This window comes from Pelodiscus sinensis, chromosome 2 (assembly GCF_049634645.1).
Source record: "Pelodiscus sinensis isolate JC-2024 chromosome 2, ASM4963464v1, whole genome shotgun sequence".
In the NCBI taxonomy this organism is placed as follows: domain Eukaryota; kingdom Metazoa; phylum Chordata; order Testudines; family Trionychidae; genus Pelodiscus; species Pelodiscus sinensis.
The window spans coordinates 84,547,140-84,566,195 of record NC_134712.1 but is presented as its reverse complement, the minus strand read 5'-3'; the positions used below and the strand labels follow the sequence as shown (position 1 = coordinate 84,566,195).

The window sequence follows — 19,056 nt, the reverse complement described above, 5'->3', positions numbered from 1 at the left end:
AAATACTGTAATGACAGTAATGAGTTTTAACTACAAAAAGCTGTCAGAGAGTAGATCATAGAGTGACCCAATTAACATGGAAGCTCTAGTTACGTATATAACTATAATCACCAACATGAATTAATTTATTGTCACAACACTCATTGTTCCCAGGTAGGGATGGATTATTGCAATTTTACAGATGGGGAAACTGAGGCAAGCCACAATTATGTGACTGATCTATGATCGCATAAGAAGCTTGTTGTAGACCTGAGAATTGAACTACACCACCACCCTTCCTCTTATGAAGTGACCCCAGTCTCCAGATCTCTAATATGTGCACCTGCATTTTAAAAACATTTTTATTCTGTCTGGGGTGTTATAATCCCTGGCTTGACTGCTGCTGTTGGTTTTTGTTGTGCCAAATTGCCTTTACAGATGGCTCAGCACTTTTGAGAATCTTTTATCGTGTTCAACTGAAGGCATTTACATGCCATGAGATACTATAAATTAAACAAGATTTTATCATGTATGTAATTATTTATTGAGCTGAGAATCCATAGAAGGTAAACAAGTGTTTACAATATCATACAGTAAGCATTTCCAGGTTTTAATAAAAATGATTGTCACTCATCGTGCTTCACAAAAATTTTCTTTTAATGAATAAATAATTTGATGAAATCAAAAAATATTTACAATATAGACAAATGAAAAAAAGCTTTGGATATATTAATCTGAGCATTCTGTAGTTTGCATTTTCTAACTGTATTTCTATCAAGACTGCCTCTGAAATGATACAAACTGGACAGAAACTGCAACTCAACAAAGTTAATGTGGTTTGTTATATGTGTATCCATTAGTTCAAATAAGCTACATATGCTTCATTTATTATGCATGTGTTAGAATACAAATATAACTAAAATAATATATTATCAGAATGTTAGACAGCATTCTCCACAAAACAGAAATGTACACTAGGCTGTGACAATAACAGAGGATCACAGGCAACAAAATATAACAAAAAAGTACAAATTCCTTCATAAGAATATAATTGTGCTCTTTAATTTACCAGATGACTATGCTGCTCTACCAAGTTGGAAGTTTTTTGCATAAATGCAGTATCCAACAACCACGATGTGTGTCTGTGTATGTGTTTGTATGTGTGTCAAGCAGCGGCATTACAGTGGTAATTGGGCAGTGCAAGCAGTTTTTATAAACACTTTCTCCAGCTCTTAAAAAGAGCCAATTATACAAAGCAATAGAAGCATAACACTGAGAAGTCTTCATCTCATATACACAAATATCATGAAACAACTTGCTTTGTTTGTGGTGCTGAGAGGAGCTTTATCGCTGCTGTTTGTGCAATCAGCCAGAATTCAAGTATTCCAAAGCCACTTCATAGCAGAATTTGTATTGATCCTGAAAAATGAACACAAACATCCCCCCAACAAAGTCATTCACAGAAGAAATTTATTAATTAAGGATTTGAGTTTGTTTGTTCTATTAAAATTATTTACTATCAGATCTGGTCAGTGTGAATCAGTTTGCAAAACCAATTTGTATTCATAAAAGAAAAGCTTCACACTTACAGCACATACAGTAAATTACATTGGTGATCATCCTATAACAATGCTACATTTAGCCAAGCAAGCATGTCTATAATGGGAAATCAGTAAAAAAACCTGGCCTGTAAACCTTTAGTAATGTGGCAAAAAGTTCATACTGGAATTCCCTTGTGGTAACGTTTATGTTAAAACATGCCTGGTTTCTACTGTTTTTCAGTTTGCAAACTGTATTTTATTTTTGTCCGTGAATTCACCGAATTTCTTTACTCTACTGCCTGTACACCTAATTTAAAATCCTCACAAGCCCACACTCTAGTTAACTTTTCCTCTCACACTGAAGTACATACATCAGGTATTGAGTTTTACAGTAACACAAGGAGTATTTTCAGCTAATAAATTCTTTCTTTGCACACAGACCAGTGTTTCTAGTGGAGTGGGGCCACCTGGAACTAGGGGAGCAACCAGGCACAACCCCTGAAGAAACACCCTGGTGAGCAAATGGTATGTGCATCTCTCAGAAGTGGAGAAAGAGACGGGACCACTTTGTACCTCCTCCTTTCTACCTCCAGGGGCACAGAGGGACTGCAAGGGCCTGGCCTTATGCCTCCCTGTTGGCTGCTTATCCACATAGGCAAGGCACAATCTAGTCTTCTGAGCATTTGAACAACACATGGTAGGTAAGATTGAGGGTGCTGCGTTTCGTGTCCATCTCTTTTTATGGTTCTGCTGATCAGTGACTTTATTTGGTAAAATTCTAAACATTTCAGTAACAAAAAACGGATGAGAAATGGCTGTTATTCCACTGAATCCAAGTGTCAGCTGTTCTGAGTTCCAAAAATTAAGTTTGAATGTACTGCCAAGTAGATTATAATTTTCTGTCAGTGGAATAAGCAGGGGAGCTGATAGCCTTGCTGGGTCTCTGGGCAAGGTGAGCAGGGTTGCCAGGTGTCTGGAATTGAACTTAAGCCTCCTGTCCAGTAGAAAAATTCAGAAAATACCAGATACCTAAAATGTCCGGTACTTTCTGATATTTTCCTGTCCAGGAGGTGAAAATCCTGGGTGCTTACCAGGTTCCACAGGGAGGTAAGATGGCAGGAAGCCATCTTATGGATTGTTTCTTTTTTTTTTTGCTTGACAACTCTCGGGTACCCGTTTTTTGTTTTTTTTCAGAATCCATCTGGCAACCCTAAAGGTGACATGGCCTGCTCCCAGAAGTGCCAGGGCCTCAGGAGGAAGGGGCAGGGCTAAGGGCAGCCTGCCCTCAGCACTGCCTGAACTGTGGTGCCCTCCACCACAGCACTGCCTGGAGTGTACTGCTCCTGCCCTATCAGGGAGCCCTAAAAGCCACCTACAGTGGGGTGCTTCAACAGCAATTTCAAGGGCTCAGGGCTTCAGGTGCCACAGCTGCCGCAGCCGTGACAACCAGAGCCCCAAACTCCATTGAATCACCAGGTCCCAGGGCAACTGTCCCCTCTATCCCCCCATCAGTAGGGGGTAGGAGTAAGCACAGCCTCTATCATATTCATTTTAGGTAATAAAATAGGACAGATCACGTGCTGTTGTGTAGTAATAACCACCTTGCTTACTGGCTGACAACACTGAGCCTTTACTTTTATACTGAACAAGATGATTAGACAGAATATGTTACACTTCAGCTATGGTCTTCTTTCTGCCTGAAGCAAATATCTGAGGGGATTCTATTGCCCATACAACTCACACATTCAACTTATAGTCATGTGTTTATTGATCAGACAATGTACCTGAATGATTTCAATAGACAGAATCAGAAAAAGTGGAAGAAAAAAGTCTACAGCAATGGTTTAAAACAAAGATGTGTGGTCCTGCTGCCTCAAAAGTTAAGGAACAGAATTGTTTGGACTTAAACCACTATGGTGGCAAGTGAGAGAACTGCGGGTTTTAAGATCCTGCAGGGTCACATAAACGGTAGTGTATTTGGATCTCTGTTGAATGACAAAACCCCCACAAATATGGGGTAAATTATATCTTTACAATTTTTACTGCACAGGCGGAGGTGACTAAATCACAGTCATGTTATCATTATATAACACACACTGGGACAATGATCAACCAGACAGACATTTCATTTTTTCCAAGCTCATTTTATAGTGATTTACTGATTCAGCGAAATAACTGGCATTTCCAGTAAATGCAAGTCCCAGATTACTGCCTTACAGAACAGACATTATTATTTCCCCATGCTCACTGCTGTGTGTTCTTTGCACATTTTACTATTTACTTGGTGATAAATATTAAAAACCTTTTTTATCTAGCTTTATCTAGCTTCAGAGAGAAGTATTTATATGGAGCACACACTGGTCGACTCAGTAATGTTTATGAAACTTTTTGTCATGGTTCAGTAAAGATACCCTACTGCTAAATGTTACATGCATGTGTACAGAATTTCATGAATTTTCTGTTTGTTAGATCAGTGGCTCTGAACCTTTCTAGACTACTGTACCCTTTCAGGAGTCGGATGTGTCTCGCATGCCCCTAAGTTACACCTTACTTAAAAACGACTTGCTTACAAAATCAGACATAAAAAGTACCAGTATTACAGTCCAGTATTACTGGAAAATTTGCTTACTTTCTCATTTTTACCATATAATTGTAAAATAAATCAACTGGAATATAAATATACTTCAGTGTATAGTAAATAAATCAATATAAACAAATCATGGTCTGTAAGGAATTTTACATTGTATTGACTTTGTTAATGCTATTTATGTAGCCAGATATCTAGATGAGCTGATATATACCCTGGAACACCTATGCATACTCCCAGGGGAACATATCTTCCTAGTTGAGAACCACTGTGTTAGATGAATGTGTCATTCGGATTTTTGTATTTCCAGGGAATTCAAAGAATTTAATGAAATTAAAAGATGAACTTGTAAGTATGCACCACAAAGACTTTCCTTAATCCAGTGAGAGAATGTGTAGCAACATTTACACAGCAGTCCTGGAACTCCTCTCATGAAATATTAAAGACTAACAATCCAATGGGTTTACAGATTGCCATTCCTCAAAGGATAGCAAATCACGTTACAAAGCATTATTCTGAGTAGGAGAAACTGAGGCAAAGAGCTGTTCACTACTTCCAGGTCACAAAGTAAATGGTCAGTGGCCACCTTAGGAACAGAACTAGATTTCTTGACACTAAGTTCCCTTTTCCTACCATGATAAAAGGCTGAGCCAAATGCATATTTTCAAAACAACACCTTTGAATTGCTGCCATTTATAACACTATATCCTCCTGCAGAGGACTGGCCAGGGGATTTAGGAGATTCAGAATCTATTCCTGTCTTTGCCACTGGCCCGCTGGTTAATCTCATCACTCCATACCTCAGTTTCCTCATGGATAAAATGGGCATAATGATGCTGACCTTTCTAAAGTGTGTTGAGATCAACTGGTGAAAAGCAGAGCAGAAGAGGGAGGCATTACTAATTATTATTATATATTTGTTTAAAAAGCTGTTATGTGATATAGAAAACATTTCCTATCTGATTAATAAAACAAAACAAAATAAAAAAGTATGGAGGTCACTGTGGGGGGTACATTCTCAAGTGGCTGACTGAGAAAACTGCTCTTGAAGGCCCATCACAAACTGCAACGTAGAGCTACCATGTTCTACAACTGTACATTTCCACCTCGTTTTATTTTCATCCCCATAAAATAAGCGTATCAGAATCACCGAGGTCTGTGAACTTAAACCCTAGGCAATGCAGGAGTGGGAGGGAGGAGGGGGGACATGTGAGGTCAGATGTCCCACAGATTTCTGCCAGAGTGTAGCTGAGGGGGACGTGCTGGGGAAAGGCACTGACACTGTGCACTCCCTCTGAACTCTGCTAGGTGGCACCTGGAGCAGGGAAGCGACATCAGGCTGGCAGCAGGCTCAACCTTGGAGCCTGACTGAATGCATGTGAGGCTACAGGAGCGAGTTCAGAGCAATGGGGGTGGGAGGGCAGTTGAGGCAGCATGGGTGGTATGGGGATGTGTATGGAGCAGCAGGGGGTGGAGAGCTGGGTGGGTAGCCCAGGGGAGACGGGGAGGGGAGGGAGACAGAAGCAATGGGGGATGGGTGAGGGGTTAGGGCAGGGGTCTCCAATCTTTTTAACCACATGATCACTTTTTCTATTTAAGTGTAATGTAAGATCTACCTAAAACCCAAGTACCCTTGCCCCACTTCCTTCCTGCCCCTTCTTTGAGGCCCTGCCCCCCTCCATCCCTTCTCTGAGGCCTCACTCCATTCCTCTTCCTCTCCCATCCTCACTCACTTTCACCAGGCTGAGGTAGAGGGTTGGGTGCAGACTCTGGTCTTGGGCCAAGGTTTGGAGTGTGGGAGGGGTTCCGGGCTTAGCCCAGAGTGGGGGATTGGGGTCCAGGAGGGGTTTCAGGGTGCAAGCTCTGGGAAGGAGTTTGAGTGCAGGGGAACTCACGTCTGGCACAGTAGGTGGGGTGCAGGAGGGGGTTCAGGGCTGGGACAGGGGTTCAGGAAGCAGGCTCTGGCTGGGCACCATTTAACTGAGACAGCTTCAGGGGAGTGGAGCAGTGAGGTTAAGGCAGGCTTACTCCTGCCCTGGCCTTGCACCACTCCTGAAAGCAGCTGGCATGCACAGCAATGGCTCCTTGTCGCTATGTGCTGCCCCTTATCTACAGGCACAAAGCCCACAGCTTCAACTGGCCATGGTTCCCCATTATTGATCAATGGGAGTTGCAGGAGGGATGTCTGCAAGCAAGGACAGCGTGTGGAGACCTCCTGCTCTGCCCTTCTCAGGGACTGCAGGGACATGCCAGCCACTTCCAGGAGCAGCAATTACCATGATGGGGATAATTACTCCGGTCACGAGAGGTTAGGCATTTTAGAACTCACTACTCAAAGAATTAAATTGAAGCACAAGATAGAAATGAAAATTATGAAATGAACAGATTAGTCAAAAACCAAAAATAAAATACTTTGTAAGCAGTAAAAGGAGTCGGGAGTTACAAGTGAAGGACAGTGTGTGTTTGTGAGAATGACAGACACACACACACTGTGTTAGCGTGACAGAGATTTGCATTGCCTAGTTCCCTCCATCCCCTTCTCTCTGTGTGGAGGTAGGGTACAGGAGTGGGGAAAGCAGGGACACCCTGACACGGGTGGAGGGGCAGCTGAAGTGCCTGCACTTGACAGTCTCTTGGCCAAACCAGTCAAGATCACCTGTCAGAGGCTCCAAGATCTACCCGTAGATCCCAATCTACTGGTTGGTGACCACTGAGTTAGAGAATGTGGCAACAGGAGCGGCCGGGGGGAGTGGGAGGGGGGGGAGGTGCGAGAATGTGGGGGAGAAGTAGCAGAGCCTTGGACAATGGGGAGGTGGGTGGGAATGTGGGCCTGAAACACAGTAGTAGTTATATAGATAAACAATGCTTTATCTTATAGCATTGTTATATGTAGTTATATAGATTTTGTTTCATAAGCTTTATTTTATTGCAGCTGCTAGGTATTCAAATATATTTTGTATTATATACTATATGGGCATGTCTACACTAGCTCGTTAATTCGAGCAAATCAGGCTACCAGAGTTACAAATGAAGCCCAGGATTTAAATATCCCGGGCTTTATTTGAATGTTCCCGTCTGGCCGCCGTTTTTAAATCCCCCTTAGTTCGAACGAACTGCTACATGCGGCAGCTTAAAGTTAATCCGAACTAAATCCTTAGTTCAGATTAACTGTTACTCCTCGTGGAATAAGGTAAGATAAGAGACAGAAGATGCTAGCACCAGATGGGCAGAATGGTTAACAAGGAGGTGTGAACTCAGGTGTCACTCAAATTCAGGATGGCTGAAGAGGGGCAGACCTGATGACCCTAAACTTAAAGCAAAGGCATATGCCTGTGAATATGATCTGTGAATGAGATAGACCAGCTGCACTCCCAGGATATTCATGGATGGAGCATGACAATGGAAGCAGCCTGGAGGTAAACACCAATTAACAATTAGATGACTCCCGCATGACACTGCAAAACCCACAGACTACAGTTGGGACTCAACTATAAAAGTGGGTTGAGTAGCCATGAAGCTTTGGGCTAGTCCTGTGAAGACAACTTTGGAGCACTGGATTGTGACCAACAGAACCCATCTCCTTCCTCATGCCCAGCCCACTTGGCCACTAGGCACGAGCACCCATAAGACTGGTAACTGTGACACCAGCTTCAGGACTTGTACATGTGCGAATGAATGCCTATGCTGGTCTCTCTGCTCTATTTGCAATAAACGTGGCATATTGCCTTTTCTCCCTGTAAAAGATCCTGTGTGCTGCTTATAAGCACAACAGGAGCTTGGGTAAGTGGTGAGGACGTGGGAGGCAGCAAGGGCCAGGACAATGAGGAGTGAGAGGAAAACAAGTACATTTTCCTTTGAAACTGTGGCAATGATATTTCATTTCACTTTTTTCTAAAGGCCCTGATCCAGCAGAGTACTTAAACTTGCTTAAATCCAAGCACTGGAGCAGTTCTATTGATTTCAATGGGAGCATTCAAATGTTTAAAATTGAGCATATACTTAAGAGTTTGTTGGATTAGGATCTTAATTTTGGAATATATTATACTAAATAATAATAAAGAAGTGGAAAGTCACACTGTTAAACTTTGTAATGTTAATAACCAAAGTCGATCAGATGTGAAGCTTTGATCCATATTCAAGTTCCTAAACTTTGGGTCAAACCGAAGCATCTTCACAAGAGTGCTGGGATTTGGAATTCCAAATTGGCTCAATTATAAAAATAAACCTGAGCTGTTAAATTGAAATCTGGACCTACATTTGATTTGCTTCATGTTTCTGCATGGATTGGATTCTGTGTCCTAGTTTTCAGTCTGTCTCTAGTTAAAAGTGAGCTGTAAAGGGAAAATGGAATTGCAGGCAAGCTCAGAAACATGACTTGAACATCTCTGCTACGTGTGCTGCGCGCAGGGCCGGACGGAGGCATGGGCCAGCCGGGCAGCTGCCCAGGGTGCCAACCGATGGGGGGTGCCTGATGGCAGCTGTAAGGGGCACGCGGTGTCCCTTACAGCTGGCATCAGGCGCTGCGCCCAGCTACCGCAGCACCGGCCCGCCCGCATCCCCACGGCGCCGGCCAGCAACGCCTTTCCCCCCATGGCCGTGGGGCCCTAAACAGCCCAGCGCGCACGCCAGCAGCAACAACTGGGCCGGACTGGGCTGCACTTGTGCCATACGCTCTGGGGCGGGCCCTGGGCTGCGTGCCAGCGGCTGTATCCAAGCCACGCAGGAGATTGATCACATAAATCTTTTTAAATTTACTTTCCAAAAATTCTTTCAAACCACTGTCTACCTGCCATGAAATCTGTTCTTCCAGGCTTGCTAATAATGTCCCAGAGTCAGAAACCAGAAGAGACATCATAGCCACCAGGAGGGTTAGCATAAAGTTTCTGGTACTTGTGATTCCTTTGGGTATGTCTAGACTACATGCCTCTGCTGGCAGAGGCATGTAAAATAGGCTACCCGACATAGTCAATGAAGTGGTAATTTAAATATCCCCCACTTCATTAAAATAAAATGTCTGCCACGCTGTGCTGGCTCAGCTGATTGTCGGCACAGCGCGCAAGTCAAGACGCGGATTGGTCGACAAGGGAAGCCTTTGTTGACTGCTCCCTTATGTCTCGTGAAATGAGGTTTACAGGAGTGGTCCACAAAGGCTTCCCTTGTCGACCGATCCATGTCTTGACTCGCAAGCTGTGTCTATGATCGGCTGCACTGGCACAGCGTGGCAGACATTTTTATTTTAATGAAGCTGGAGATATTTAAATCTCTGCTCCATTGACTATGTCGGGTAGCCTATTTTACATGCCTCTGTTGGCAGAGGCATGTAGTCTAGACGTAACTTAAGAGAGCCAATGTTTCCTTGTTAACCCAGAAGAGAGAGCAGATTCAAATGGAGAGGTAAAATAATTTTATAAGGTTAAATTAGAATGGATTCCTGACATAATAATTGGTTGTTGATTGGTTTGGAAATATCTCTGTTCTTCAAACTGATATAATAAAACAGTGCAATCCAGAGCTTCTTCGTGTGTATTTCTCTTTTAGAACAATCTCAATCAGCTATAATATAAAATCGTAAAACATGACCAAAAGCAGTTCTAGAAATAAAAACTCTGTTGTCTCTTGAGTACCTGCCCTGAACCCTTCTGCATACCACCAGAATTTTTAAACAGTGTCCACCCACTCTGATCAGCAGATACCAGTCGCCTCTGATTCTTAGAGTATGTCTACACAGCAGGGCAAAAGTCGAATTAAGATACACAACTTCAGCTATGTCAGCTGAAGTCAAAATAACTTAATTCAGCTTTTGGCGCTGTCTACACAGGACACTCTTCCTTCAACTTCCGTTACTCCGTGTGAAATGAGGGTTACAGGAGTCAGACTAAGAAGTCTTCCAGTTCTCTATTACTTTGAAATAATGGCTTGCTGTGCAGATGTGCTCTTCGTTATTTCAGAATAACGTCACCTATTCTGAAATAACGCTGCTGGGTAGACCTAGCCTTAAGAGACCTGAGAACAGCAGGCATACCAGATACAAATCCACATCTACATGGACTGAGTAGAAAAACAGCACATTTCTATTTACACCCACCAAACAAAAAATTAGGACTGTCCTGAGAGTTCTAAACTGAGGGACAGGAGCCAAATGAATGGTCTGCTCCCAGCATCACAAAAGCTGGAAGGTTCCTCACCTCCAGATGGTGACAGTTCTACATTGTTAACTTGCTTCTTCATAGATGCAACCTCATACTCCCTGATCACCTTACTGCTGGCAAGGTGCTAGTTCACCTCTGGTCCCAGCCAATGTGCACAGTCTGTCTCTTACTGGTGCCTGGCCTGAGGGAGGGACAGGAATTCTCTGCAGTGGAGGTGGGGCACCTTGGTAGGTCTGAAGAAGGGGTTTCTTCAAAAGTGACGTGGAACACACTGGGACTTACTGCAATCAACAATATAGCCTGAGCCCTACTCCACAGAAGCCAGAAACCCTCCCTCTTTCTAGTGCATCACCCCTAAGGAGCTTAGCCAACCCACTAGCATTCGCTGTTTCTCAAGGTTTTCACCATCTGAGGCCAGACTTGCAGTGGAAACTTCTCATAAGAGTTCCGGGGTGAGGGTGGAAGGTGTGTCAGTTCTCAGGGATCTCCCTGCCTCCTTTTTGGGACTTTGGGGTAGAAAAGATGCCCAACCCCAGGTAAGTCCCTACTAACTAAATCTCTATTTTCCAGAGTTTACATGGTTAACTCATACTGAGTTACGATGTCTAAAATTACACAAATACGTCATCTGTCATCCAAGCCAATCTGCTTTCACAAAAGCTGACCCTGGGGTGGGGCGCATTAAAAGCACTGCTTTTAAAGTCCACAGGCAGTGCCCTTCATAATTCAAAATTCAGTTTCTAGATAGGTTTCAAAGGTCCTGAGACCATCACATTGAATTGGGTGGAACTGTTCCATCCTTCTCTCAATACAGAACTACAAAGCAGAACATAACAGCCTGCTGATTTAAGCTGTCTTACAGCACTTGTGTCACAGCCATGAGAGTTCCTACAATTCTACATTAAAAAAAGATTCAATAAAACACTCTATAAAAATAATTGCACATGGCCCCTTGTTTCTGAACTTCTTTAATCTTTCTATGAGGTAGAGCAACCATAATTAAATGCAATATTCTGGATGTCAAACTGAAATCCAGGGCTTTGATAAATATTAGGCGATTAAGCTATTTATAAAATATATAATTTGAAAATCTGGCATTTCATTTTACATTGCTATTATTTCTGCTGTGCGATGGCTGCTCTCCACACGGATTGCATTGCCAGAAAGGCAAATTAATAAAGATGTTCTCTTGGAAGTTTTAAACTATTTCAAAAATGTAAATGAACAGAGACAAAGTCTCCTTAGGAAGAAAGCAGTGTAAAAATACTCTTACAAGTGAAGTGATTTCATTATCCCTTTTGAAAATAAATGACTTGCATACTTTTTTTGAACAACTCCTACTTCAAATCTTGGAAATCTCCCCAAGTCTATGATAAAAGAAAACATTTTCTTTTTAGTGGAGCAGTTAAAAAAGCTCATACCAGAAGGTCCACCATGTTAGGCTTATTATTTCTCAGTGTCTTCACAGCATGGAATACATCAACTGCCCTCTGGTGCCGAAGCATTTCACAAACAATGCTGATTGCACAAAACGTCCCACTGCGGCCACCTCCGTTTCTGCAATAAAAGTGATAAAATGGCTCCATTACTCATGACTGTATGTGACTAGTTCTCATACTGTGTCTGAATGTTCTATGAAACGTGTGATGCTCATATTGGTGAACCAATGGCTATTAATGCCTCCGAACACTAAGAAAGATGCAATTTCTAATTAAAATGAATCGGCTGAATTATCCAACATCTATACTACAGAATCCATCAGCTTGGAAGCCTGAGGGTAGCAGTGTTTCATGTTTGCACTTGCCTTTTCTATTAATTCAAATATCTGAAGAACAAAGTAACTATTTGGAAAACAGAATCGAGAGGAAAGGGGCCTGATATGCAGTCTGATATGTAAAGGAGCCTTAAAGTGAGGTAAATGATATTTCTGTTTAATATATGGCCAGTTGCACTTACACAGCAACCTTAGTTTAATAAGAATCAGACTCAAATGCTGAAATATTAAACAGATTTTGGAGTTTGGTTTTGAGCTAGTTAGAAATTTTCCTATTTTGGGAGATGGTGCCTTATTTCTGGACAAAAAGATTTCCAGGGAACAGTAAATGCCCTGGCTACATTGTCTTATAATTTGTATTGGTATCTTTACTCTTAACATAGCCATTAGATGGTGCTGCAATATCCCACTACATTTTACCTATACCTTGTGGTTTTAGGTACAAGTATTGCACTAGCTACATGACAATGAGTGCTATTACAACTATATATTCCCCCATCATCCACAGTTTCAGAAGATGAGAACCAACACTGACTTGCTAAGTAGAAGTTAGAAATAAATGTTCATAGGCATGATCAAAAATATTTAATAATACTTTATTTTCAGTTATTTTTAATATTCAAGAGAATCTCTTTCTGGAAACCCTATTATTTGTACAGCTATTCTAATCAGAATCTTTAGGCTGCCCTTCGTCAGAAATAATAAACCTTAACAATTACCAGAGTGCAGACTAGTTAGCTAACGGGGTTTTCAAACCAGCACTCAGAAATGGTTGATTTTCAAAGGAAGCTAAGAAGTTTCACATCTGTCACATCCAGGCAGTATGAAAAGAATGCTCTCTGCTGTCAAAACATTGGCTGATATTGTGGGACTCTCTGAGAATTTTAATTAAACTAAAGTCATGTAAAAGGATTATGTTGAAGCTTTTTCTTTTCGCTGCTGCCTGGAAGTGACGCGTGTGTGATGTGGTACAGCTATTCAATATCACCAGCAACTATAGAGATAACAGTAATTTGCACTTCAAAAGGGCCTTTCAGCTGAATAACTCCAAACATTAATTAGTTAAACTACACAATATTTCTTTGATACCAGTATTATTATCCCCATTCTACAGATGGGGAAACTAAAGCACAGAGGATGAGTGCCCGTCCAGGTCAGTGGGTGATAGTAGTAAACTTGCAGTTTTCATCTGTAGTTACCAATTTCTATTTAATATAAACAGAACTGTCAGAAAGTTATTTTCTAGTATAGGCCCCGATTCATGAAAGCATTTAAGGGTGTGGGTAATTCCATCACTAATTAGGACAGCACTTTCATCAATACTGCTTTCCTGCATTGTAGCCTTAGTCACTGAGGACTCAATCCTCAGTAGGAGCTAAGGGCAAGAGGCATGTGGCAGGTTTTAAGTCCCTAAAACGGGAATAGCAGGCAGACTACAAAATAAAGAAACACAGTAGATTAGAGGCTATATACATTCTGGCTTACAATATCACAAGCCTACACGCTGCTGTTATAAAAGATAAGTCAATAATTTATTTTTAACTGGACCATTTTGCATGGTCCATCATTTCTCAAATGATTCAATTGTTTCAAATTTGGAGGTGACCATGCACAAGTTTTGCCTTTGTTTTGCTCTGACAGTTATGAAGTGGACTGACATGCAGTTTTAATTCATGGAAATAAGAAGTATAATGTTTTGCCCAGGGCCAGAAGCTTTTTTAATACATTCTATGAGTGTGATTTTCAGCACGTACAAATCACCACAAAACTGAGATTAGAAGAACTTGTTCCTCCACATGGAACAGTGTAAACTTGAGGCCTTGTGCAACCTATACAGGGTCCTCAGGCAAGAGGCTTTCAGGTTTCTCCCAAAGAATATGAATGATAACCTTCAATTTCCCACAAATGATCAACTTGTATGAGTTTCTGCTCTTTTTCAATGAGCTGCTGTGTAATTCAATTCCATATTATGGGACAAATTACCAGGTGCCCCTTGTCTTAATGCTAATCCTTTGAAACCCAACAAATACAGTAAATATTCATACTGCCTCCTTGTTTTCCCATCTTTATGTCAACTACTTACAAACAATGTACAACTGTACGCCCTTCTCCTCCATTGTAATCTTCCTGCCATTTATCCACCTGACGTATTTGTTTCAAAAAAGAACGTTTGGATACTGGAGTATCTCTGTACATAGGCCACCCTAAGAATTGAAATTGCTGCACCATTCGGTACCCATCTTGGGGCTGCAAAGATACAAACAACAAGCAAGAAAAAAAGGGAAGGCATTATTTATATTACACTCAAATAGCATAATTTAGGCAGTCTCTTCAAAGTTGTTAAAGGACAGCACTGCTTACAAATTACTGATGTAATTTCAACTGCCCTTGAGAGTTATGGCTTTTAATCTCCAACAGAGCTGTTAAGCACAAGATGTTCGAAATAGCAGGATATACAAAGAGACTAAAGTTGAACAATGATACACCTGCAAGAGTCAAGTAAATGATGATTTAATATTATAGTAGTCACTTGGTAAGCAAAGTGAAAGTCACAATACAATTTCAAATATAACCTCTGGTTTTTCACATGCTCTAACTTTCAGCTTTTTGGAAGAAACTTCCAATATTTCTTTCATTTCAAAAAGGAAGTTTGAGAAAAATCTTGCAAGCCATTTTGAGGAAATCAGGAGTGAAAAAAAATAAACTTCTGTTTTACAAATATCAAAGTGCACTTTATTAAACTGGGCTATGCTCAACTTCTCAAGAGAAATAGTTCTGAAGAGGGGCTTTGATACGTCAATTAATGTTTAGAACAAAGAAATAGAAGTGTTTACCTAACACTGTAGTTGCTATTCCTATTACATTGTAGTAACAGAGATGTCAGATTGACAAAAGAAGGGACCATTACCATACAAGAGTAGTACTGGAACGGTTATCAACTTGTCATCTAGTCCAATCCCCTGTACTCAAGGCTTCTACGGGCTTTGCCAGCTTTCTGTCAAAATTTGGAACCTACTGCACCTTTGGATGGTCCCTTCCATCTCACTGCTTCTTCCCTCAAAATAGGATTAATAATGATCAGTGATTATTAAATCGCACACCCTGTTAACATTCATGGGTTCTTAGATTTTATTCATAAAAAAACCACGAGGGCCTGCAAGACCCTAGAAATGCAAAAGAATGGGGAACGTATACTTATTCCCTGACTCCTGCCATAGGCACCACGTGCCTCTTTGGCTTTTTCCTCTCTTGTAGGGGAGCAGGTCACTGGGCATGTCTTATCTTGTTCCGGGGAGGGCTGATCCTCAGTGCACTCCACTTCCTCTCTGAGGGTACGTCTACACTAGCCCCCTAGTTCGAACTAGGGAGGCTAATGAGGGTGACCGAAATTGCTAATGAAGCACAGGATTTAAATATCCCGCACTTGATTAGCATAGTCCCGGCCGGTCGCCATTTTGGAAACTGACTAGCCCGAAGTAACTGCCCGCGTCTACACGCGGCAGAGAAGCGCGATTCCGAGATGAACCCCTTAGTTTGAATTAACTGTTACTCCTCGTGGAATGAGGTTTAACAGTTAATTCGAATGAAGGGGTTTATCTCGGAATCGTGCTTCTCTGCCGCGTGTAGATGCGGGCAGTTACTTCGGGCTAGTCAGTTTCCAAAATGGCGACCGGCCGAGACTAATCAAGCATGGGATATTTAAATCACGCGCTTCATTAGCAATTTCGGTCACTCTCATTAGCCTCCCTAGTTCGAACTAGGGAGCTAGTGTAGATGTACCCTGCCTGATTAGGGAATGCTTCCCATTCGTTCCAATGTCTCCTTAATTTGGGGCGGAGGTGCCAACTATTTCTGCAGGTCCTCCCCGCATGCAGTGTAAGGGATGCCCGATCTGCTTCATGGTCTCTCAACTTAGTTTAAATGGACATCTGCTGACTTCACAGAGGTATGGGAGCAGGACATGATCTCATCACACTAGTATCTTTGTAAAATGCCCTAAAGAGTGGGCATTTCATAGAGATCCTGGTACAGTATTTACAAGTATCTCTCAGATCAGTGGTATTGTTGCATTTAGCTTTTTTCTTTATCTGAAGCAGGGACATGGAATCTTTTTTGGGTTGGGGGCCACTGACCAACAGAAAAGTCAGTACACAAGTGAAAAGAAAAAAACCCACCACCCACCTTACTGTTATGACTCTTGACTGAGAAGGAGAAAGACATTTCCTTCCCACACCAAAGCTTAGAGGGGGCCCAGATTGGTAGATTTTGTGTGCTCCAGGAGGAGGGACTAGAAGGCTAGCACAAGCTCCCCAATGTTGGGTGGGGTCATGATCCTCAGGGGCTGGATTCAGGCAAGCCAGGGGCCACATCTGGCCCCTGGACCTGAGGTTCCCCACCCTGATTTAAAGAGCCAGGACATTCAGGGCAGAATATGTACAGTGTAAAAAAAAACCACAGATGTTAAAGCCTCCATTTTAGTGAATTTTGGAGGGCCTAACTTGAAGATATGTTAACATAACGTATTTTTCAGGATTAGGTGCTCACTACTTTCTCGCAATCACATTCCTTTAAAGTGTTTCGTTAAAGTAGGCAACCTAAAAATTAAAGTACCTCAAATCACAACTTATATAAGGGTATTATATTAGGCCATGATTTTGCATCAAAGTAATGTTGCTCAAAAAGCCCCATTTTTTATTTTTCTTGTTTGTTACATTTATTCAATAAATTAACACGGTGTATTTTAAAACAAACAGAATTACATTCACAACAAACTATGTAACGTGGGCTAACACTGCTGTACCATCATTAACTTCTGTATTTCCTAGTTAACAGTATAATCTTAATGATGTGTTTTTCTCATATGAATGTTGTAAACATAACAAACGCATATGGTAAAAACATGTGTTTTTACTCTGATTATATATACCTGGCTTTATTTGGATTGTATGTATGAACCATTTATCTGTAAGTTTGTTTTCAAACAGACTTCGGAGTGTGTGTTGCTTTATGCATAGTTTAACCTTTATTTTTTGTTTAACCTTTACTTTTATTACCTCAGTTAGGTTTGCTCATTACCTCCAATTTTATTGAGATATATACATATTATTTTATGAATATATAGTCCTGATTAAAAATAACTAGATATTTGGAGGAAAGATTTCTTAGTTAACTTTTCCTTCTGTCAATAACATTATAAAGTTTAACAAAAAAGAGAAATTGAATAACGTCCTTACTCTTGCTGCATTATAAATTCGGAATATCCGGCTGATTATGTCTTCTTCTAAATCAGCTGATACAAATTCCACCTGAATAGGACCATGTCGATGCACCCCATTTTCTGGCCAGTATTGGGGACACAACTACAGAAGATCAAAATCACAGACAAGCAGTTATTTATAAGAACAATGATATCTTGTAATATCCCTGGAGAGTGCATTTTTCCTATTTTTGAATATGTATAATTTCATTTAATTTTTTTTCTTTTTAAAGAGTTACTACATTTTTTTTTGTTTACACATTATAGTAAGATTTTAGTTTCCCAATCTCTGGGCCAGTTTTTTCAGTATTCCAACTTTACTTCTGGAGAACAAACTGAACAAAATAAATTCGTAAGTAAATGTTTCTCAGGTGGTGCTATATTCTTAACTCTTTGGTGGTTGGAATTACATGTTGCTGACACTCACCATCAATTAAACATTCAGGTATGATACGCTGTGAGATACTGTTGAACAACATCACATTCACTACGGCTACATTGTAGCCTTCTTCCGGAAAAGCTTATGCAAATGAAGCATGGCATGAAATATTGATGCACTTCATTTGCATAATTAATTAGCAGCCGCTTTTGTGCAAGGGGCTTTTGCGCAAAAAGAAGCTGTCTACACAGCTTGAGCAAAAGCAGCTGCTAATTAATTATGCAAATGAAGTGTGGCGATATTTCACGCCGCACTTCATTTGCATAAGCTTTTCCAGAAGAAGGCGACAGCATAGCTGTAGCCTCAGGATGTGCTGTGAGCACAGGACCAAAGATCTAATATCTTTTAAAGTGTTCTAAGTGTTATGATACCAGTTCATATCCCAGTGGAATGTGTTATTGCTGTTAAAAATTGTATAGTGATTCTCAAAATTCCAGTGGCTATATTCTATTCTCAGTTTAGCCCCAAACAGCAAAATAGCTAAAATCAGCATCGCTTAACAATTTTCAGTGCTCTATCAGTCTTACATTTGTGAATGCCACTTTACAGTAGAAAATGTGATCTCACTTTTTCCCAGAAATAAGTTAGCTGTTGAAACCTAGAGATCACAGAAGAATATTAAAACATATCTTGAACAATTTAAGTGTCCAAGAATTTCCATTACTTAATTCTGGAATGAATCAGCTGATTCTTGGTCTTCTTCTACCCCAAATACTTAAAAGATTACTTTAATTCAACATTTTTTGATGGAGATTCTTGGAGTTGTCCTCTAGATAGTATATTTTCAAGCAAAAAATCTGTTTGACTTGCCAAGATATCTATGTTTGCTGTGCCATTGTAGCTGTGTTGGTTCTAGGATATCAGAGACCCAAGGTGGATGAGACCCAAGGTGGATTTACTATTGGGTCAATTTCTGTTGAGGAAAGAGACAAGTTCTCAAGCTTACCAAAGAAGACCTCTGTATAAGCTCAAAAGTCTGTCTCTTTCACAGAAGTCCAATAAAAGGTATTACCTCAGCTACGAGACTTATCTATAATAGTTCATGGCCAGGCATGTAAGCATGCAGCAAAATTAAGTATAAGAATAAGCAAACTTATATTTGCTTGCCGGAGAATCGATCTCATATTTTGAAATTTCACTTTATCCAATAAAGCAACAATGGTCTTCATTCTGTTGCACTTGCTGCTAAGCCACAGCTGAGCGGACATGCTACAGCTGTTGTTTTGAAATTCTTATAAGGCTCATCCCTCAACAGAGCCACTCACAAATTACCGCATTTTAGGAAAATGTGGCCATTTAAAACAGAGTAAAAATAGGCCACAGTCTTATT

General features: G+C 40.9%; 1 protein-coding gene across 11 annotated transcripts in view; it reads right to left on the bottom strand.

Moving 5' to 3' along the window:
- Positions 1 to 502: 502 nt before the first annotated feature.
- Positions 503 to 19,056, bottom strand: part of PTPRM (protein tyrosine phosphatase receptor type M) — a 690,600-nt gene continuing 672,046 nt past the window's right edge. For 4 of the 11 annotated variants that reach the window (XM_075920953.1, XM_075920954.1, XM_075920961.1 and 1 more), the window contains 4 exons: positions 17,265 to 17,390; positions 14,114 to 14,277; positions 11,678 to 11,813; positions 504 to 1,398 (listed from right to left, as the gene is read on the bottom strand). In XM_075920953.1, coding sequence (XP_075777068.1) covers positions 1,345 to 1,398; positions 11,678 to 11,813; positions 14,114 to 14,277; positions 17,265 to 17,390 — 480 coding nt within the window. In that variant the 3' untranslated portion in view covers positions 504 to 1,344. Of the gene's footprint in view, positions 1,399 to 11,677; positions 11,814 to 14,113; positions 14,278 to 17,264; positions 17,391 to 19,056 lie in introns of all 11 variants that reach the window. The other 7 variants (XM_075920955.1, XM_075920957.1, XM_075920956.1 and 4 more) reach the window with 3 other exon arrangements.